General features: G+C 42.6%; 2 protein-coding genes across 2 annotated transcripts in view; one reads left to right on the top strand and one right to left on the bottom strand.

Annotated features, from left to right (window-relative positions):
* Zbed3 (zinc finger BED-type containing 3) overlaps positions 1–5,605 on the top strand; it is a 17,291-nt gene extending 11,686 nt beyond the window's left edge. The window contains exons 2-3 of the mRNA XM_023708086.1: positions 1,153–1,240; positions 1,794–5,605. Of these exons, the coding sequence (XP_023563854.1) occupies positions 1,808–2,437 (630 nt within the window). The 5' untranslated portion in view covers positions 1,153–1,240; positions 1,794–1,807 and the 3' untranslated portion in view covers positions 2,438–5,605. The remainder of the gene's footprint in view (positions 1–1,152; positions 1,241–1,793) is intronic.
* Positions 5,606–13,034: 7,429 nt separating this feature from the next.
* Aggf1 (angiogenic factor with G-patch and FHA domains 1) overlaps positions 13,035–22,898 on the bottom strand; it is a 30,101-nt gene continuing 20,237 nt past the window's right edge. Inside the window, exons 11-14 of the mRNA XM_004647804.2 lie at positions 21,989–22,071; positions 18,285–18,412; positions 15,358–15,457; positions 13,035–14,000 (exon numbers count right to left, since the gene is read on the bottom strand). Of these exons, the coding sequence (XP_004647861.1) occupies positions 13,800–14,000; positions 15,358–15,457; positions 18,285–18,412; positions 21,989–22,071 (512 nt within the window). The 3' untranslated portion in view covers positions 13,035–13,799. The remainder of the gene's footprint in view (positions 14,001–15,357; positions 15,458–18,284; positions 18,413–21,988; positions 22,072–22,898) is intronic.

Here is a 22,898-nt window from a genome sequence, read left to right as displayed (position 1 = left end):
GAGGAGGAGGAGGAGGAAGAAGACAAAGAAAAGGAAAGAAAACTCTGTTTCTAACCCCAGAATTGGCCAGCAAGAGGTGGGGTGGGGGGGAGTCTGTCCTAGTTGCAGTTACTTGTGTTGCTTCTTGATCCTGTCAAACAGGCCAGCGTAGAGAAGAGGGCAGAGTGGAGGCAGGTCACAGCACAGCCTTGTTCACTCCAGAGCTTTCTGTGTGTGTACCAGAGGACACAGTGACTATGGGAGCCACCCTGTGAGCCCTTCCCTGTGGTCATGCCTGAGGCCCAGTTGGGTCAGTGTACCCAACGTGTGGCATAGGCCCAAGCCATGGTGTTGTACCCCCTGGAGTGCCTCACAGTGGACAAAGGAAGCAAGCCTGCACCATCTATACTTGGGGGAACCTCAGGCACTGTGGGAGGGGCAGATCTGGGAGAACCCCCTCATGCACCTGGTCTTGTTCCTCTTCACAGAGTTGCACCATCAGATTTAAATTGAAGTGGAACATCTCAGACTACCCTACAGCAACACATAGCTCTCTGTGCTTAGGTCTTGGGGGGGGTGGGTGGGAAGCGCCGGGCTTCTGATTCCCCAGCAGTACACTCAGATGATAGGGCTTTCATAAGGCAATTCCCAGTTCCGCCCTGGCTGCCTGGGAAATCCGGGGTGCCTCTTGTTCAGTGCCAACTTGCTGGGCTCACCCCAGATCTCCTGGCTGCTCAGCCCATGTTTGCAAGGTGCTGGATTCTGCACTTCCAGAGCTTAGTGGAGCTCTGTCTCTTTCACCCCTGTCCCTGAAGTGGGAGTGCCTCACCGGCTAGTTATTCTCCAGTGTCAGTATTCAAGCCTCACACCCACACCACCACTAGCACTTCACCATACAGTTACACACTTGTGGTTCAGTCTCATGGACATGCAGGTGTGTGCTGGCTATCGCTGTTCTACTGGATTCTTATCTTTTTTTTTTTTTTTAATGCAAGAGATCTGTTAAATGACACACCTAATCCTGAATAGACTTGCTTGGTTGGAAAAAGAATAAATTAGGTTTAGAAAATCATAGTGCCTCTGTAACAATACTATTAGCAACTGAATTAAAAGCCTCCACTAGATGCTGTTGTTATCATGACTTATTTTTCTTGTTCACAGCTTTGCCTCTAGTCCTTCCAAGAGCATCTGGACCTTCATTTCCTCCCTGCCACTGATTCAGAAGCTGGCAGCCTGAACAGGCACTGGCGAGCTCACAGAGGTGGGTTCTCTGCATGCTCCGAGAGACAGTCCATGTTCCCACTTGGCAGGGCTCGTCCCCAGCCAGCTTGTCTATGCCTTGGGATCATGTGTTGGTTCATGAAAGCCATTTAAACAAGCTTCACTTCTACCCCTAGAGAAACAAAATAAGTTTTATTTTCTGCTCCTTTCTTAAGTTTGCTGTGCGACACCCAGAGAAGAATGTCCCTTGTTCTAAAGAGAAAAAACTTTTTAAGGACGTGAACACTAGTTATAACAGATTAGTTCGTGTCCACAACATATACTTAAACTGGTTCTTTGTGTTCAAGAAGTTTCGCTTCCAACCAGTAGTGTAAATGTTACATGGAGACTCTTGGTCGCGGAGAGACCTAGCATGAGGTCTAGACAATTGTAATCGCACCATCCAGCATCTGCATGCTTAGTACTGTGAGGAGGAAGAAACCCGGGGATCTGTAGAATTTTCACGTGTAGGAGAGGAGGCCAAGCTTCGTGGAGATCACGGCCATCACTGTGTGCCTATAGTAATTCTTCCTCCTCTTGCTCTCTGGCTGCAGACTTTGTGGAGGCCATGCCGAGTGGAGAGCCTGCACTGGCCATGGAGGAGAGCAGCAGGCCGGACGAGGCTACGGCGCAGGACGGCGTGTGCCCCGGTCGCCTGGGGGCGCCCTACGCTGAGGCGTGGGGGTACTTCCACCTGGCACCTGCGCGCCCCGGGCACCCGGCTGGCCGCTGGGCCACCTGTCGGCTGTGCGGACAGCAGGTGGGCCGCGGCCCCGGCTTGCAGGCGGGGACCTCGGTGCTGTGGCGACACCTGAAGAGCGTGCACCGGCAGGAGTTGGAGGGTGGCGGTACCCGACGAGGGCTGGGGAGCGGCAGTATGCCCGGCCCTGCCTCGGCTCCCGAGCGAGAGTGGGCGCGGCTGCGGGAGCAGATGGGCGCTCTGGCTGAGCAGGGCCGGCGGCGCGAGCATGAGCTTGCGCGGAGGGAGGCCGCCGTGGCGCGGGGTGAGCGTGCCCTGGAGCGGGGGCGAAGGGCGCTGCGGGCGCTGGAGCGCCGGCTGCTGGCTGAGCGGGAGGCCCTGCAGGCGAGGCTACGGGAGCTGGGCTGGCCTGCAGCGCCGCCCCCGGCCGCTGTCCCGAAAGAGGACCCCGAGACCAGACTCCGGGAAGGATGCGAGGCCACGGAGGTCCTGCTGTAGGGCTCGGCCGTTACAGCCGCAGATGGTAGAGTAGCAAATGCGGGGCCTCCCCCCAAGACCTGCCCTGCTTCCTGCTGGTGCCTTGGACTTCCTGCGCCTTGGGCGGGCACGCTTGTGTACGAGGAACAGAGCCTCACAGAAGGGGACTGGAGAGCCCCAGCAGCCTTGGTGCCAGGCCACTTGAGGTTGCTGACTAAGGCCTGGAGCTGCTGCACACGGCGGACTTCACGTTATGTGCCTGTGCGCCGTGCCAACCCAGGGAGGGCATGGAAACGCAGTGTCATCTACTCTTGATGATTTTGGCCTAGTGCAGAGTTCTGCTGAGGAGACTGTAGTTTCTGCGGCTGCTCTCCGCCCTCGCCCTCACTGTCTCCAGAACCTCACTGAGGCATCTCCAAGCACTGGCTCCCGGGCCTCGCACCGTGCACCTCGGCTGTCTTCTCCCAGTCACAGCCCCACAGCACGTGTCGCCACTTGCCCCTTTCTGGCCTTGTATTTTTACCTCCAGACAGCAAGACATGACCATATCCCTTGTCCCCACAGCGCTGCTTTCCTGTTCTGGCCCAGGGCGGAAGCACCCTTTGTGTCCAAAGCCACTGCCCTCTTCGGCGTTTGCCCCACCACACACGGCCGCTTTCCCACAGTTTAGTCTCCCGCATGAAAACCGAGCTCTGGGAGTGCTGGGCCAAGCAGCGCCAGCTGCCCGCACTTGCTCTGCTAGGCTCATCTACAGGTCAGCTTTTCAGGGCTTACTCAGGTCTTCCCAGGTCGCCACTCGCCAAAAGCCACGTTTGTCACGCTTAGTGTCTTCCTCCTTGGAAAGCCTTTGGTAGGTGTTACATGGCTTCCTCCCAAAGAACTCCTTTTCCGGTGTAAACCAGTTCTCTCAGTTTTCCTCAGGCTGCTTTAGTTCTCCCGTTTTTTGACTCCCAAGCATCCAGCAAGAGTAGAAAGGCCACTGAACAAATCTGTTCAAATGAACAGAATAATGAATGCTCATGGGCATCCCCTCCACCCAGACTGGCAGAGTTCATATTTTGTCTTATTTACATTCTTTCCAACCCATAAGTATTTCAGCTTGTATCTCCTTAGAGACATTGTCATCATGGTTACAGTATGATGATCATACTTAAGAATATAATCAACTTCCTTATGGCCTCTAATATGAAGTCCTTAATCAGAGTCATTGTTTCAACAATGACTGTTCATCAGGTCCAGTCAAGGTTCATACACATATTACTGTAGATTGAAACCCATCTCTTCTGCCCCAAAACTTTGTGAAGCACCCACGTATTATGAAGTTTTTTGTTTTTCAGGGCCAGTTATAGAGCTATAGTTATGTGCTCCAGTGAACCCTCCCCTATCTTCCAGTGCTTTCCCCAGGGGCTGACCCACAGGCCCAGGCTCCACCCCCCCCCCTGCACATTCTGCCCCTGCCTGCACATTCTGCCCCTGCCAATGGGAGGGGCAAAGCTGTTCTTCTCAGCATCCTACCCTTCACTGATAGCCACTATGTTCTAAGCGCTGTTAGTTCAGGTCCAAGCCCCACACTCGCATCCCCTCCCTTTGTTCTCTTAGCGGCTCCCTGGGGAATAATTGCTAGTACCTGTTCCGCAGCTTGAACAAATGGCAGCTGGTACACAGCAGAGAGGGGATCCAAAGCCAGTGTGCCAGCCTCTGAAGCCAGGCTTCCAGCTACTGAAGTGCTTCCCAAGAGCTCCATGTGCCTGTCACCTTAGTGGACACCTATTTGTCTCCTAACTGCGTTCCCAGTTTAGTAGAATTAGCTGGAACTAGGGACATTATTAACTCTTACTGAGCATTTAGTACTAACAGTCACAACTATGCTAAATATTTCAGATGAGTAACTTCCTGTCATATGGCAAATCCATGACATAACTCCCATTTGGTAGATGGGGAAGACCCAGAAGTTAATAGCCTCACAATCACACAACTGGTAAGAAAGTGATTTTTTATTTTATGCAAAAATCAAATTTTATAATAGAGTAAGTTATTACACCATGTATCATCATTTTTAGTTGCTCAGAGTACAAGGCATAAGCCATAACAGTTTTCACAAAGAAGAAACAAGCAGATAACAAATCAGTGATCTGCACTCCAGTTTCACTGGATCCCAGGCCCTCCACTAAGCCCACTAGCACAAAATTGTAAGCCCACCTATGGCCATGACACAGGGAACACTTAGCATCCATGTGGGTCTCATATTCCTGTCCTTCTGCACCACCTCTACCTAACAACTTGGCCAATGCCAAAGAACTGTCCTAAGTTAGTGTTGGTGAAATATTTTTCCTCCTCCAAAGCCTTTGATGTCACTTAAAAAGCTTTGACTCTGTGGCCTTACATTTGAGCCTCCATTGCTGCACACCAGAGTTGTGTGTACCCCTCCCCCTACATCTTCTGGACATTCTAGCCAAATTGGACTTCTTCCTGACACCCTAGCCTTGGCAATTCTATACTTTGGTTTGTATCCCCTGCAAAAGCCCTTCAATTGCTTGAGTATGAAAAATCCCATAGATTGAGATGCTGCTTAATGGTAGAGAACTTGCCTTGTCTCAGGCCCTGGGTTTGATCCTCAACATCAAAACACACACACAAAACCCACCCATTTTGTAAGGCTGCATGATGCCTTCCTCGACTGCTCCTTCCTCCGATTTCCTTACTTTGTGTCTTACAACTCTTAGAAGAGCCTATCTAGCAGATGGCTGTGGGTTCTAGTTTTACTCAATCCTGCCAGGGCCTGAGTGTTTGAGAGTAGCTTCCTCATCCTCCTCCCACAGTGCCTTGAAACTAAAAGCTGCTCAATCAGTATTTGAGGCATTGACTCCACTGTCAAGACTTTTACAAGTTGGTTTTCCTGTAATGTAGTTCATTGGTCTTTCTTGACTATAATACCTAGTAGAAAAAACAAAACAAAACAAAACAAAAACGCCTAAAAGAAAGCAATACTCTGTTAAAGCTCTTTGGCCAATAAAAATTTTATAAGTGTCATTTATTAGGGTGTTTGGTTTGCATCCAGTGAACTCTTATAACATAGATTTGTCAAAATGTGCGTAATACTTTTAATTATTTGAGCCATACAAATGTAATGCTTCATCTAGGTTATGGTTTTTCTTTTTGTTTTTGTTTTAGGGAAGGGTCTACAGGGTGTTCAGGGTCTCACTACTAGGTAGGACTTGTAGTGATCCGCCTGTTTATAGCTTCCCAGGAGCTGGGATTACAGGTGCACCCCATCACACTGTCTCTTGCCCTTTCAGAGTGCCCTGGGGGCGGGGCCAGCACAGCAGGGCCGGGGATTGAACCCCTGGTCCCTACGCCTGCTTGCAGGAGCCTTAATCCGCTGAGCTATTTGGCCAGCTCTAGGTTATGGCCAAGAATGACCCCTAAACTCTGATGCAGTCCTAGAAGCTAGTTTCCTAGTGTGTTATTAGAAGGTAGGATGCGGTTGGAAGAGGCGGGCCCTGGGAGTGTGGCCAGAAGTGCACCTCTTCCCCCTGGCTCCTTTGACCTTGGCTTGTCTGCCCTGATGTAAGCATCCTTCCTTCCCCCAGGCCCTTCCACCAAGCAGTTTCTGTGTTTGAGCTTGCTGACCATGGACACAAATTTCTGAGCCCACAAACTCCCCTCCTTTAAACTGGGTGTCAGGTATTTTGTCTGGAACATCCAGAAACTCAAGGTAGCAACAAGGAAAAAGATCCCATAAAGTCCTGCCACTTCTGCTTTCTGCAGCTTTCATATTACTCTACAGTAAAAGTTCTCTCTCAAGTATTGGAATTTAACTTCATGTAGATTCATAATGTAGGCTGTAAGATCTGAATTTGGATCTGTTGGGACCAAAACCAACTTCTATAAATGAGTCTTCTACTTCACCACTTGTCAGAAGCACTGAAAGGAAACAAAAGGTTCAGGTTCAGAAGCTCGCAGGCTCCCCTGGAGAGTGCGAGCAGGAGGCTGGGGCTGCCCCAGGGTGGTGGACAGTTTCAAGGCCCGGCTGCCTGGGTGCTGGCTGTGGCAGCTAAGGGAGAGGGTTTGCTCTCTTTTTATGCTTCTACATCGTAATTACGTTCATTAGTAAATGAATTACCACTCTAATAAAAAGTAACATTACTTACAAACAAATCCCTTGCCTCTCCACTCAGATCCCTTGAGCAGAACCTCCAACACAAGGATGGATGTTATCTCCATTTCCAGAAAACCTGGAAAGAAATGGAGCTCTTGTCCACTCCAGCTCCTTCCTTTAACAGATGAGGAAAATAAATCCCTGGATTCATTCACTCTCAGGAGACACTGGGAGTGGCAGGTCACCTGAGTCCATCCAGCTTGGTGTCCTCAGCTAAGGGCTGTGCATGCAGAGGGGATTCAGGAGGCGGCTGTGACGGGCAGCGCGCAGGAAGCTGTTGCTGCCAACAGGGGGCAGCATGCCACGTGTGCGGCATCAGCACTGCTGATAGCTCACGGTGCCCCTGGCATGGCCTGTGGCAGAGGTGCACACAGGAACGAGGTGAACGGCTGGTGCCAGGACACACACTGTGCCCTGAACTCCAACTCGTCCTGCTGTGAAGTAAAGTACGTGCTCACTGTGAGGGAAAATCAGAGTAAGAATCAAACGTGCACCAGCTGGGACCCTTTAAGGTCCCTAAATTCATCCTTGAAGGCTCTGGAAAAGTTGGCACCCTTTGAGGCTCAACAACTGTCTGGTTTCACATTCTGGCCCAAGTTCCACTTTACATAGTTGTCTGTCCCTAAAATCCCAGAAAGAATCCATAAATACAATGTTTATGTTATTTTTAAAATCTTGGTTTTTCTGCCATGGACTTGTCCAGATCAATTTCTAAAGGCCTCACCTTACTTCTACACAACCTGAGCGTAAGTCTTTGCCTGGAAAATGGATGAAGCCATCACTTAACTCTCATATGCCAGAATTACAGGAACTATATTAAAACATCAGTCAGCATTTAGCAAGTCAACTGCTTGGCTGACCTGAATTTTCTTGTGAACAGCAGGTTCAGAAGAAAATGATGGAAGTTACAGACATATGCTTGTACCCTAAACAACATATGAAGGCACCAGTTCCATTATTTACCATGGAGAGCTGCAGCACAGTAACTACACAGCCTTCTGCCATGGTCTTGTGTCCACACGCCATGTGGCAGGCAGAGCACACAGAGCTGTCATGGCTTCCACATGCCCCAAGTTTCCGACAGGTTAAGTGTCCTAGTGAAGACCAGAGCTCCTAAAGAGCAAAGGGAGCCTGGAGCTCAGCCTGCTACTCACTCACTGTGGGTGAATGGCCAGCCATGTCCCCTTCAAGGCCTCTTTCAGCTCATCTCTGCAGCAGCCCTGGGACTGAGCGCCACGTGCCTCCCGGGTATATGGTGACTCTGTCAGCCCAGGAGCTCTGGTGTTGGCAGGTCGGCTAGCTCTCTCAGAGCAAACAAGGTTAGCATATTTTGTTGCCTAAATACATTTGTCTTACAGCTCTTCAGGCCAGAAGTCCAAAATGGATCTCAGCATATTGGCAGTTACTTCTGGGAATTCTAGAGAATCCTTTCTGCCTTTTCCACTTTCCAGGGACTGCCCATTCCTTATCTCTAAGGCCTCCATTAACAGTCCTATGGACTGGTTAGACAGCTTTGAAGCTGTTTTGCCTAGCACAGCTCTACACTGTGGGCCAAGGCAGCTGTGAGAAAGAGATGATTGGTGGGTGAGCCCCTTTCCTAGAAATTAACATGACAGCGGCTCCTATTCTGTCCCTTCTTTTTTTCCTGCCAGTGCAGGGAGTGCCCACACTTTTCTAGGACATTCCTAGCAAGAAAGTAGGTGTCAAGAATTTCTCCGGGGCGGGAAGGAAGCCTCCATACTGTTGAAAAAGTTCGTGAATTTGTGTAATGATGAAAGGTGTATGCTGGGGTGTGAGGAGTTACCAGTATTCTGTAGGCCAATGTCAATGATAATCGTAAGCTTCCAAGCTGGGATGGAGCTCAGTGTTACAGCACTTGCTAGTATGCTTGAAGACCTGGATTTGATCCCTAAAACTATGAAAAGTAATTTTTAAAAAATGACCAAGTTTCCCACCACTGTTATTAGGAGCTAACTTGGGAATCCACCTAGCGCTGAAATCCAGTTTCCTCATCTGTAAAATGGGGATAACACACACCTTATATAGCATAAAGAAATCATTTGCAAAAATTCTGACATGCTGTTAGCACTCTATGACTTCTATTGTGTCACTGAATGGGAGCAGCTGCAGGTAAGCCAGGAGTTATAGTCATTCCCTTCCCCAAAGGGCTATTTTTCTATTTAAAAAATCAACTTATTTGCCCAGTGAGCTATTCCAGTCAAAACTCAACATACCTTGTAGCTACTAAGTAATGTGATAAATCTTACATGTGATTAACAATTTATCAGCCTGAAGCCCTATTCCCTTTAAAGTGGAAGGGAAGATGAGTTATTCCGAAAGACTAGTTGTAAAAAACTAGCTATTCTGAAAGAGGTCCAATGCTTAAACTCTTTCTGGGACACCTCTTTCAGAGTAGCAATTCATGCCTTTAATACAGTGTAAACCTCATGTTAGCAAATAATCATCTTTCCAAAGATAGCTGCCAACTAGTCACAGCCCAGTCTGGTGAATACGGCAGATGATTAACCAGGTTAACAGCACTGCATGTTATTGGTAAGGATTAAAGCTCACTTTAGCTGGTTTACGATGTGAATGAATTCGGATAGCACTGGGAGTCATTATATATTGAAATAGTATTAAGTGTTCCTTTTAATGAAATTTTTAATTATGATATTCTCTGAAATCTGATTTTATAATATTAACACAAGGCTTAAAGGAACAACATTAAATGGTAATGACAGCTTTCTTCTTTCAGTATATATTCTCATGGGTTTTTGGTCAAGAAAATAATCAAATGAGCCAGCAACCCTTTTGCTCTCAAGTCTGTCAGCAACTGCAAGCTAAGTGACACTCTCACACACTTAAGCACATTTAGTAGCATCCAACTTTTCCTTATCCTAGGCTTGCTGACAGTGAAACACTTTTTAATGCAGATGAACAAAGCTAACTTTTCTGAAATAACTTCTGCAAGTCTGCATCCTTCATCCACATGCAGAAAGGACTTCTGTTGCTTCATCAGCTTTCCCAAGTATGTCTGCTTTGTCCTCCAGGGACTTTCTGGTTCCCATGTATTCTCTCAGCATCAATTTCTTGTGATCAAATTCTTAGTTTCAGTTTTGTCTTCTTTTTGCTTGTCTTGTGCTTCAACAACCCAATCCAAAGAGTCAAAGCTGCAAAACCCAATGTCTGAGCAGGCACTATCATTCTCAGGCTACTGGAGATGCGTCATGAGCTCTTACTGTCTCTACGCAACCCTGCTCTCAGAAACATAATAAAACATACCTGAAGGCACAGACCCTAAGTAGGTCTGCTTAAGATGAATGAATTCCTCCTTCCCCCACCTAAGTACTTCGGCTTTAAAACGTCAGATTGAATACATCCTATTTGGGATTATGGAAGCACCAGAGCCTTCATGTGTTACTTGGCCTTTACGTTCAGCCAAATACTTAAAAATTAATGTACATTCATGAAGACAGGGCACTCTTGCTATTTCATCCACTGCATCCCCTGACTCCATCCCTGTGCCTAGGACACTTAGCTTGGCCTATGCGAAGTGCTTCACACATGCTGCTGAAAGCTTTCACACAAGCGTCTGAACTCTCCTTCCTGGAGCTCTCTAGCTCTGCGCTCCCATGGGGTACTGAGAGCTAGGGCAGGCCTGTACAACCCGCTCCGGATACTCCAGATGACTCCTTAGCTAGTCATGCAGAACTCCCCCTCCTCCCCAAGAATCTGGCCTTTAAAAATTTGGAATGAATAAATCTCTAGGTCCTTCAATTTTCTGAGATGGAGTTGCTAAGTTGTTCTGGCTGGGCTCAGATTTGTGATGCACCTGCCTCCGCCTGCCAGAGTGCTAGGATTACAGGCGTGTGCTGCCATGTCCAGGCTAGCTTCCTGCCACTTTAATGAGCAAGAAAACTTAGGCTTGAGAGATTTTTTTTTGCTCAAAGTAAAAAAGCCTGTTTAACAGAAGGGACAAAGTGAGGGTTTCCATCTTTGTACCCCAGCAGGATGTGAGTCTGAGGGTCTGGGTTCACATTATACTTCTACCACTTCAGAGCTACCTGAGCCCTCTGTACCTCAGAGGCTGGTAGGAGGCATGTGCAAGGCACCGCACCACACATGTACACTGCATGTGCTTGCTGCAGTCTGCTGGGGAGCTCACCGTGTGCGCAGTGGTCAGGACACAGCAGAGTGGACACACAGGTTCCCACCTTTCAGGCCTGTACAGCCGGTGCCTTCTTGTGTCTGAGATTCCTATTTTCTCTTACCTGTACTCTGAAAATATGCAAAGATAACAAATAATATTCAACATGAAAAACCAAAGGTTTTATATGGGTGAACCATTAATTTTCACAAAGTTATAGCTAGAATAAAAACAAAGCACTGGAGATAAAAGTTGTTTCAAAAGCAGATAAAAAGCTCCTCTTTGAGGATAAAAATCATTCCTCTATCATAAAACTTATTAATTTAATGTGAAATGTTATCTTCTGCTCTCAACTGTGCCAGTTCTTCAGATACTGGCAAAAATAGGAAATGTTAGGTTGTTTAAAATTCAGCAACCTAGTCAGGTGTGGTGCATACCTATAATCCCAGCACTCTGGGAGGCTGAGGCAGGAGAACTGCGAGTCTGGGCCCAGTTGGGGCAATTTAGCAGCTTAAGGCGATCCCATCTCAAAATGGGCTCAATCTCCAGTAATCGCCCTTCCCGTAAAAGCCATCAACTTGTAGTACTACTTAAAATAAACACTTAAAAGACATTAAATTAGCAAATTTATACTGTGTAACCTAGTATTTAAAATACTGCACATAAAACAATTTTATGCATACACTACACTCACAATTATCTTTTTAAACAAATAGAAGCTCATATCTGTACTACTTTAGTGCTTCAATATACATTTTCTCATTAGCTAGCTAACACAAGCATGTGATTAAAAATTCTTATTTTACACATGGAAACAGGTACTATTCAGTGCATTAAACCCTATCCAGCAGAGCCCTGAGTTTGGACCTGCGAATTGGTTTAATAATGCAAACAGTTCGTGTATTTCGATTTTTACTACTATTTTCAACTTTTTAATTTTCTTAGCAAAAGAAACTATGAGAAATGTTTTTCTGGATCTGACTGACCTTATCAGATATAAAGTTACATGACTTGCTATATAGGTCTTGCTTTGTCTTGGTCTTGACCATCTAGCAGAGAAGTGTGGGAACGGAGTACAGAGGGTAAAGCCATATTAATATGCTGAGCTGTAAAAGGCTCCAGTCAACAACTTTTCTTTTTTTTTTTTGGTGGAACCAGGGATTGAACTCAGGCCCTGGTGCTGGCCAGGCAAGTGTTAATTCCACTGAGCCATCCCCCTGGCCAAGTCAAGAACTTCTGTCACTGCCAGTCTTATGGAAAACCCACTACTATTAAGGACTACTGGACTACATTGGAATATTTTGCTGAATTCAGGCACCTACAATATTTAAATGACAATGGAATAATCTTCTCTGACAAAACTAAACAAAAAACGGGGATACAAATGAACGACCATTTTGTATCTGTATGTTCAAAATAGTTAAGATAGATACACAACTGTATTCTCGTGGATCACTGAATAGGGAGATTTGTTCTAATAGTGTTTGTGGACAGGATATCATATCTGCATCTTGTACAATGAATAACCACTAAGACAACAATATGCAATGTATTAATTAGTGAAACTGTGCTAGTAATCGGTTTTGAAACTGTCTCATTACTATTTCTCAATAAAATTATTAAAAAAAAAGTTTTTCCCAAATATAGTACTAAAAACGGGAAATACTAGATAGCCATACACTAATCCAGTGAGGAGCTCCAGCACAAGCCAAATCTACTCTGAGGCCCTGCACTGTTCCCCACCTCAGACTCTAGCAGGAGAGGCACACTCAGCCAACACCGCTTTGCCCTACTTCAGAGCACATGCTGCAGGCCAGCTCTGCTGTTTCTGAGCTGCTGCACATACACAAGTATACTGGGTGGAGCACTTCATCCAGTTTCAGCCCACAGTGACTCCACCTGGTCCTGTCTCTCTGCGGACATAACTCATTTCTCTCCCCCACCCTTTGTCCCCTCAACCATGTATCATGGAGTCTGGCAATACAACAGGCAGCTTTTCAAGTATCTTTCCTCCTAGTTTTTCTTTTCTCAATGTTCCTCTCCTCTCTTCTGTCTTGAAAACATTTATCATAGATGAGGAGCCCATAGCTCATATTCACTGTCAAAAGAGTCAGTTCCATTGTTAATTTCTCAGCAAGTAGCATACAGAAAAGCTGGACAGAAAGGAAAGAAAAAATGGTAAGGCCAGGAAGCTGTTCTCTGTCACACAGTGGCCTTCCTCTGCCATCGACCTGCAAGCTCAACAGCCAGGCGCTGGCTGGCTGCAAATTCAAAGTGCATTAGCATGCTTAAGTTACTGCTCAGTGAGTTAGTCCTTTAAATAGTAAAATGTTTTTATTGTATTTGAGGACATTTTCAATAAATATTTGAGCTGGAGATCTTGGCTAGAAACCCACTTGCACTAGAAATCTGCAATGGCATTTATCAAAAGTACAAATGCCTAAAAACAGACTATGTCAATATTACATTCCATTGTCCCAATCTAAACATTTCCTTAGCTGGAAATGAACCAAGGGTAAACACTGAATATACAAATCAAGATTCTTCACAGAAGAAAACACTGATTTTTCTACATGTCACCTGTTCAATAGTTCTCAAGTAAAATTTACGCATCACTACCCCTGCTTTCTTAACATGTTTTATATAAGTCCTGGCGGGTGTACACAAGATACACACAGTCAATTGTTTCTATAAGTTCTGTGTCTCTTTTGTTGTGCAGCTTATAGCGTGAAGAATGATGTACATTTCAGGACTTAGTGGCTACATGAGTTCTGATCATATGGCTAGTTGTGTTCATAGGTGCTGTAGGAGAGAAAGGAAGTCTGATGCTCACCTGTGCCAGGCAACTCTGCTCCACTCACGAATAAGCTGATCTTACTTGGTGATCTCTGTTTACTCATTCATCAGGACAACAGTTTTTACAAGCTGCAAGCCACACTTTATTACACATTTCTAAATCATGGGAGAGTATCTGTGACACAGCTCTGTGTTATTGACTCTGCTGGGGAAAAATGTTTTGCAGTAAGAGTCTCCAAATTCTTGTAAAAGAAGCTGAAGTTGTTTTCTGTGACTACTCTTCATTCCCCAGTCCCTTTTACCCAGGGGATGGTCCCTGGGGCATCCTTTGGAGGTTTGGATTCAGGAAAGCTTTCAGCAAACCTTTCTCGGGCTTTGTCCCAGTTTTTTTTGCTCTTGCTTTGAAGAAGAGGAACATCTTCAATTGAGGATGGTTTCCCTGTCCCCAGGCCTGCGTGTGTTCGCCGAAGCTGAAGCTGGATCTGTCACCAAAAATTCAGCAGGAATTTATTTAAACATATCGACATCTGCTGTGTCCAACATGGTATTCTAATAATTCTTAGATTTATTAAAGGCTGATGATAGTGAAAATCTGTCAACTGCATCAAATACGAACAGGAATACACATACCATTATCTGTGGAAATTAACCTTGCTGTTTACAATGTGTGTTTGTCAGCAGGCACAGTACAGCACTGCAGACAGCAGGGCTGCTCAAGGAACAACCGCCAGACTACATCCAGATGCTGCAGAACCCCATTCTAACCCAAAGGCCACAGCACACTTAAGCCTGTCCCGCTCTCTTGTAAGTAAGTACACAAGAAATCACACACTAAGAATCATAAAGGAGGCTTGGGAGTACAGCTCAGTGCTAAGCAGGAGCGAGGCCCTGGTTCAATCCCCAGCCCCGCAAAATTAAATAAATAATAATGAAAATTTTATTTTCCTAACATGTAGAAAGATTTCTCATTATTTTGTAAACATTAAAACCTACCATTTACTGAGTGTCTTATGTAAGTACTAATCTTAGGGTTTTTTCTTCAGGACATTATAGAAAAACAATTTTTTATCCACAAGTGACGACTAAGCATACCTAAATGCATACAAGTAATCAATGGCAGGTTACATACATACTCTAATCAAGTCTAACCCAATCCATGCTCTTTACAGGGTATCTCAATGAAAAGTAGAAAGTTGCTATCATATTCATACTGACCCATCTACTTCTGTAAGTACCAAGTAATATGAAAGTTCTGTTACTAGAACATTTCAGAAGTATTTTTTTGTCTTTTTCTGTAAAAGATAACTGGAACAGCCTATGAATCAAGATTAATGAATTAAACCTCTGTATTGTTTACAAGACATTATCCTCTATAGTGCATGTTATGTGCTCTGATTCTTGAACCAAAAAGATTCTCCAGCTAATACAGAACCCACCTGTTAGTAAACTAGTTGTTTCTCCAGTGCTCAGCACAGCTGCTGAAAGGATGCTGTTATAAAGGCAGCTAAAGGGGCTCGGGATGTGGCGGAGCAAGCACTTCACATGCAGAAGCCCCAGGTTTGATTCCCAGCACCACAAAACAAACTAACACAATGAGAAGACACAGAACACTCGGCTCGGGGATTAGCACTTCTCTCCTACTCTTCAGGTAACCCAGGATGCTAAGAGTCTTCCATGAAACATAAAATGCCAACAACAATGAACAGCTACATCTAGGCATGGCACAGACCACAAAGGCAGAACCTTGCCCGTTTGGGCCACCGCACTGTGAGGATTAGGGCACCAGCTGGCTGCTGCATGCCACTGTAAAAACAAACAGCAAAGGAAGTGCAGTCTTACCGGGGTTTTCACACCTCCGCCATCCTTCCCTAGGCCCTCTCCTTTCTTCCAGCCCATTTTCTCCAGCATCTTCCGACCTCTATTGCTATCGGTAATTTCACTTAAAAGAAAAAGCAGAACATTACTGATTCATAATCTTTTTTTTAAAATTAATTTTATTGAGAAACAAATAGTAATGAGACAGTTTCAAAACAGGATAGTAGGACAGTTAATCAATACATTGCATATTGTTGTCTTCATAGTATTCATAGTACAACATGCAGACATGATATCCTGTCCATACACTATTAGTACAAATCTTACTTCTCACTGAATTAAGAGAAAGAAGCTATACATTTATCCTAACTATTTTGTATATACAGTTACAAAACGGTCCTTCATTTTTATCCCCCTTTTCCATTTAGTTTTGTCAGAGATGGGTATTCCATTGCCTTTTAAATATTGTAGGTGCGTGAATTCACAAAATAATCCAATACAGTCCAGTAGTCATAGTGGATTATCCATAGGACTGTGCAGACCTCAAAAGTCATCTCTGAAATTGCTGGGCTCCAGACCTTGTTCCCTGTTCTAGCTGTGCTTTCTATCACCCTCTTTGTTCTTTTTTTTTTTTTCCCCATAATTTTATTGAGGAAATAAATAGCAAGGAGATAGTTTCAAATCAAATTGGTAGGACAGTTCCAATAATTAACACATTGCATACTGTCTTCCTAGTGGTTGTTGTACAAGATGCAGACATGATATCCTATTTACAAACACTATTAGAACAAATCCTTCTATTCACTGAATTAAGAGAATGTAGCTATATATCCATCCTAACCATTTTGAATACAAAGATACAAAATGGTCATTCATTTGTATCCCCTTTTTTTGTTTAGTTCCACCATTTAAATATTATAGGTGAACTCAGCAAAATATTCCAAAATAGTCCATTAGTCCATAATAGTATTGGGTCTTCCACTTGACTGGCAATGTCAGAAGTTGTTGACCTGAGTCCCCTACGGCTCAACATAACAACATGGCTTTACTTCTTATACTTTGTTTTCACACTTTTCTGCTGGATGGTTAAGACCAAGATAAAGCAAGACCTATACAACAAGAATTGCAGATTTTGTATGTGATAAGGTCAGTCAAATCCCCTCAGGGTTTATCCTAAGACCCTGTACCTCAGTTTGTAGATCCTTTGTCAGTGTCAGCCATGTGGATGAGTCTCATAATCTTTTAGACCATCATTGGTATAAGTACTTTAGAAAACTCTTCGACATTACCTAAGAAACTGGAAAACAACTCTACTCCTAGATATGCTACTTAATAGAAAAGCAGGCACCCAAATGCCCAATCACAGATATAAGAATGTTTATTCAGCACTCTAACAGCAACTGGAGGCAATCCAGATGTCCAGGTGGACAAATAAATTAATAAAAGAGTATTAATTTGCAATAAAAATAAAGCATACCTAACAAAGTCATGCAGCACAAAAAGAATAATGAGACAAACTAAACACTACATTGTTCCATTTGTTTAAATTTATAAAATAGAATGAATATATTGCTGTGAGGAAGACAGTTGCCTTCTAAACAAGGAGAGAGGGACAGAGATTAGCAGGGAGGCACAAAGAGGGCAGGCTGCTGGGATTATCATAATTTCCTACTTATTGTCCAAGAAATGTGTATTCCACAATATTAATACACCTAAACTGCACAGCCAAACTCTGCCTCAAGCGAACAAACAAACAAACGAAAAAACAGGAATATATGGCACTATTTGCATTTTGTGTTGTGATTTCACATTCCACTAATTCAAAAGTTTAATTTAATGTTCATTATTACATTTTCAGTCTAAACACACTAACTTAGCATGTTAGTAAAAATAAACCACACCATGTCAGACCAGTGTTTCATTTTTTAATCCTGCCCTACAATTTAACTCTCATGCTGTCTTCATATTCTCCAACAATTATTTTAAAAACACTCAAACTATAAGTTATGTTGCTCCATAATGAACTAGTAACAATACAGTTCATTAAATCTAACTCCATAAATTTTTAGAAGTACAACTGTTTTAGGTACCATTAGGAAAAAACTTCCCATTTGTTATTATAAAGCACTCATAAGCAGATCCTAGAATCAATAGAATACATCGAATCAAAACCTTGGAATTAGTTATAACTTCTACATGAAAGATTTAAATTTTGACTCAAGAAATGTAGCTAATATATGACTAAGCATAGAAATAGTCATGCTGTAGGCCTCAAAACCCCATTTTTCATGTTTATTGAAGCTACTTTATCAAAACCAAAGAACTAAGCCAAAGAAACATGAGCAACATTGCTTCAGAGTCATCAAGAAAATATTTGAATGTTAAAATAATCATAGGGCTGACCAGATAACTCAGCTGACTAAAGCGCCTGCTCAGCAGAGTGCAGCAACCGGGCTTCAATGCCCTAGCATGCTGTGATGGCCCTGCCCTTGGGGCACACTGAGCCTGTGATTGAGACTGGGCATGGTGACACACACCTATAATCCCAGCGCTTGGGAGGCTGAAAACAGGAAGATCACTATGAGTCAGATCTGTGGTGAGCCCTGTGCACCCTGTAGACCCTCTACTAAATACATAAAAAATAAAATAAATTTATAAACAACACTAGTACACCAATTTCTTACTAGCCCAGGCTTCTTGATGCTTATTATATATAAAAGTACACTCATAGGGCTGGGTATCTAGAATGTAAGTCATGCATACATGAGTGTATTCACGTATGTGTGCACATGTATAATTTTCTGGGACTAATGGGACACCAGCATGGAAGTGTAAAATTTCATCATGTTCCGATGTTCCTTTAAAAGCTCCCTGTCCCAATACACTGCTCTGTGAATCAGAGCACATCCAAACATAATGATAAGCCGCAAGTGCTGGCCTCCAATACTCACGTGTGGATGGATGCAGGAGCATCATCCCTCTGGAAAGTCCCCTCACTTCCCACCTGCTCCCTGCGCTTCCCAGCTCTGTCTTTATATTTTGGATTCTTCAGTGCCTTTTCATCTTCATAATCTGTGTTCTTAATAAACACAAAAAGAAAGCTAATAGTTAAAAAACTTAATTTCAGTACATTTGCTTTACTTAGGAAACAAGACCCAGCATTCAGGAGGCTGAGGCAGGATAATCATTGACAGTTTGAGACCAACTTGGGCTACAAAGTAAGCTCAAGATCAGCCTGAACAGCGAGACCTTGTCTCAAAAAGATAAAAACAAAACAAAGCTTAGGAAATAATGTGGGGGCTGGTGAGATAGCGCAGTAGAATAAGTGCTTGCCTGGCAAGTGCAAGAGCCTGAGTTCAATCCCTTGTTCCACCAAAAAAAAAAAAAAAAAAAAAAAAAAAGAAAAAGTTTGATGTGGCTACAACAATAAGAGTGAATATGATATAGCATAAGATAAAGTGTTACTAGATATGTTTACAATTTTTGTATTATTTCAAATTGTACCACAACATAAACACAAGGCAGTAACATAGTGAGAATGCAGTACATCATGACTTACTATTGTATTCTTACGATGTCATATGAACTACCCGTATGTAGGAAAAATGCAAAACCTTTGAGGTTAGAAGACACAATCTATTTTCCCTTGTTTTGTAAAGAACTAAAAGTTCCTGTGGTAAGAATTTAACACAATATGATACTGCTTGCTTTTCGAAGTGAAAAAATATGAAAGTCTCTAAAAATGACATAAAGGGCTGGGGACATAGCTCAATGGCATAAGTGCCTGCCTGGCAAGCACAAGGTCCTGAGTTTGATCCTTGGCACCCAAATAATTAAAAATAACAAAAGAGACACTCTGTCATCCTGGTAATAATAGTTTGTTGCTTCAATACCATTTTATTTGTATGATTAGCCCACCATCCAACAAGTATTTAATGCCTAAAGCATTAAACTCCATGATAGGGAGTTGACCATAGGGAAATAATAATCACCAAGGAAACAGACCTAACTTAGCCTGCTAGACTATGGTGGTTTGAGACCAGAGTTTGCCAAGTGTGGCCGTGCTACAAGAAGCAACATTTGGTGCTGCTTCAGTCATCAGGGTGCATTTCCTTTGCCCACTGTGAGTGCCTGCTATTCTCTAACATAAAAAGAATGACAGGCATCCAGGAAAGCTGGGACTGGAGAGCAACTCAAGGACAGCACACATAGTAGTCCCTCACTATTCTGCGGCTCAACTTATGCAGACTCACTGAGTTTTCAAAAAAATATTAATTGAAATTATTTATTGCAGATTTTTCACCGTAGCACTGGATTTTGCAGTACCATACAGTATATGTTGTTAAAATTACATAGGCTTATGAATTTAGAAAATGGTTAAGAATATTGCAAGTGTTTTTCAAAGTGTAGGTAAGGTTTATGAACGTATAGGAAGGGTTTATAAAGCCTTATTTACTAAAATAAATGTAATGTCACTACTTCGCTGACTTCCACTTTTCGCAGGGGTGTCTGGAATGTAACCTCTGCAGTAAGTGAGGGACCGCTGTATTATAGAAGTCTTAATTTTGCTGTTAAACAGATAAAAAAGAGAAAACCCCTACCTTAGTAAGTTTATTATCCAGGAGACAATACCTGTATATGATGAACACCCTGGTTTTAGGCTATTTCAAAACAGTAGTTAAGAATGTGTATTCACTAGCTTTGTATCAACATATGCTTGGGTTTCTCTTCAGTAAATACCTAGGCACAGAACAGCTGAATCATATGGTGTATATTTCATTTATTTGCAATGGTTTAAATTTTTTTTTTTTTTTTAAATGGGGACTGAAACTTGGTCTTCCTGCATGGTAGGCAAGTGCTCTTTCACTGAGCCAGCCCCCAATCCCCTTCAGCTTTTGAAAAATTACCAACTATTTTCCGAAGCTATTGTACCAGCTTATACTCTCATCACCACTGTATGAGTCCCAGTTCCTCTATATCCCTTCCAACCTTTGGCATGGTCAAATTCAGCATCAGTCATCCCAATAGATATGCAATGTTATCTCAGTAAGGTTTAAATTCACATTTCATTAACAATGAATAACAACATCTATGTACTTGTCATGAGTAGTAATATTTGATAAAGTGTCTATGCATAGCCTTGGTATTCACTCACTTTTTCATTCATTCGTGCAAAGCTGCCTCAGCTTCCCAAGTTGGGTCCGCATGTGACCACCACAGTACAAGGTAGCCTTTTTGTCTGCTTTTGGTTTCTTCTGCATTGAATTTCTTCTGTACTAAATTCCCATATTCTAGATATATCTTTCATCAGATACATAATTTGAAAATGTATTTTCCAGCTCATGTTTTCAATGTCTCTGTATCTCCCTTTCTTTTTTTCTCCCTTCCCACCCCACCCCTTTGGCAGAAGTATGGCCTGAGATCAGGGGCAATCCACCTGGACTTCATTTTTTAAGCTGTGCGCTAGGTTGCCCAGGCTGGTAATGAACTTATTATGCTCCTGACTCAGGCTCCCAAGTAACTAAGACTACATGTTTATGCCATCATGCCCAGTTTCTTCTCATTCTCCTAACAATGTCTGTCTTTCTTTCTTTTTGTATTTTGAGGAAGGGTCTACAGAGTGTTCAGGGTCTCAATACAAGATAGGACTCATAGTGATCCACCTGTTTACAACCTCCCAAGATCTGGGGCTACAGGCCTGTGCCACCACGCCCAGTCTCAACTGCTGTCTCAGTGCTCCCCTGGGGGTGGGGCTGGCATGGCAGGCCCATGAATTGAACCCCCAGCCCCTGCACCTGCTTGCAGTCGCTTTAATCCTCTATACTGTTTGACTGGCCCTCTAACAATGTCTTTATTTATTCATTTATTTATTTTTGTGGTACTGGGGATGGAATTCAGGACCCTGTGCTTGCCAGGCAAGCGCTTATTCTACTGAGTTATCTACGGGGCCCTAACAATGTCTTTAGAAGAGCAGAAATTTTAAATTTTGAGGAAGTATATTTGTTCTTATGGGTTGTGCTTTTGTTGTTAGATATCTCAGAAACCTCTGTTGAACCCTTTCTTAAATGTTTCTAAGGATCTTAGGCTTTATATTTATATTCATGATACATTTTCAGGCTACTTCTGTATAAAGTACAAAGCACACATTAACTATTGTTCATTCATTTGCTTTTCTTTTTCTGCACATGTTTATATCTAATTATTCTAGAACCATGTTAGAAAAAAAAAAAAACCTCATATTTTTGCCACCAAACCTTCATATCTTTGTTGAAAATAAGCTGTGAAGTATACTTATTACACACACACAGTTTATTTCTAGACTGACAATCTATTTACTTTAAGCCTATATGACATTGTCTTAAACAATTTAAGGTAAGTCCAAAATCATAATCAATCCTCAGTTATTCAAGGCATCTTACTGCAATATTTTTGTTTAGAGCCAGAAATGTCTACTCAAATGTAAGCTATTATCATCACTTTTACTCCAATCTCAATAGCTTTTAGGTTGGGAACACCACAACTAAGAGAAGTAAATCTCAAATTCATGCTAAGTAGCTTTTTTTGGTTATATATAATTTACTTCGTATAACTAAAGGCATTTTTTATTTAAAATCAGATATGATTTAACATAAGAAACAATATTTAACATTCTTACCTGCAAACCATATTTTACTCGTATTTTCTTTAATTCTTTTCTTCTTTCCAATTCTTTTTCCTCTTTACTTAATGCTGGGCCAGCTGAAATGAAGAAACTAAGTTTGGTGAAAAAAATCCACCAAATCTGATAGACTCTGTAAAATATTAATATTAATGTATTTAATTTAAAACATTATTACAACCCTACTTAAATCAACCAGAAGCTGAGATAAACATTAATATACAGGATTTTGGGTTACAACAATGTGCTTTTAGCATTTTGAAAAAACTCGAAGAGTAGGACACGATAGTACAGATACCAAAATGAACAGTGAACAGCTTACTTGTCCAACAGGACTATTATAATAGAATCCCAGATACAGAAATATTAAGTAAATTTACTAAAGGACCATATAAATGTATAAAATAGAAACAAAAATCACAGAACCCAAGACTCATGCTAATGTGACATACTCATTTTCAAATTACTATCAAAAAATAAAACAATGAACATATATAGCTCACATTCATAGGAAAAGCTAAAATAAAAAATAATTCCCTTCCAATTTCAAAGTATTTAAATTTTACAAAGCCTTAGATATATGAGTTCAAAATACTATAGCAATACTTGTTTTATTAGAAAAAATACTGGTATACATAGACAATATACCAACATAAATTATCAATTAGACAGAAACCAGTAACACTCACAGCTTTGGTCTATGGTTTTCTATCTTAATATAAAAAGGGCAGGCTGCAAGTATAGATCAATGGTAAAATGCTTACTTATAATGTGAGAGTCTCTGAGATCAATCCATTGCACCACAAAAACAAAATGAACAAGACAAAATAAATAAAAACAAAAGCCCAGTATATAATCTATAAGCCTAGGTCTCAAACTCCAGATACATACATATATATATATATAT

The sequence above is a fragment of the Octodon degus genome, unplaced genomic scaffold, assembly GCF_000260255.1.
Source record: "Octodon degus isolate 3935 unplaced genomic scaffold, OctDeg1.0 scaffold00328, whole genome shotgun sequence".
Classification (NCBI taxonomy): Eukaryota; Metazoa; Chordata; class Mammalia; order Rodentia; family Octodontidae; genus Octodon; species Octodon degus.
Note: the sequence above shows the minus strand (reverse complement) of the source record. Positions and strands in the feature narration are given on the sequence as shown.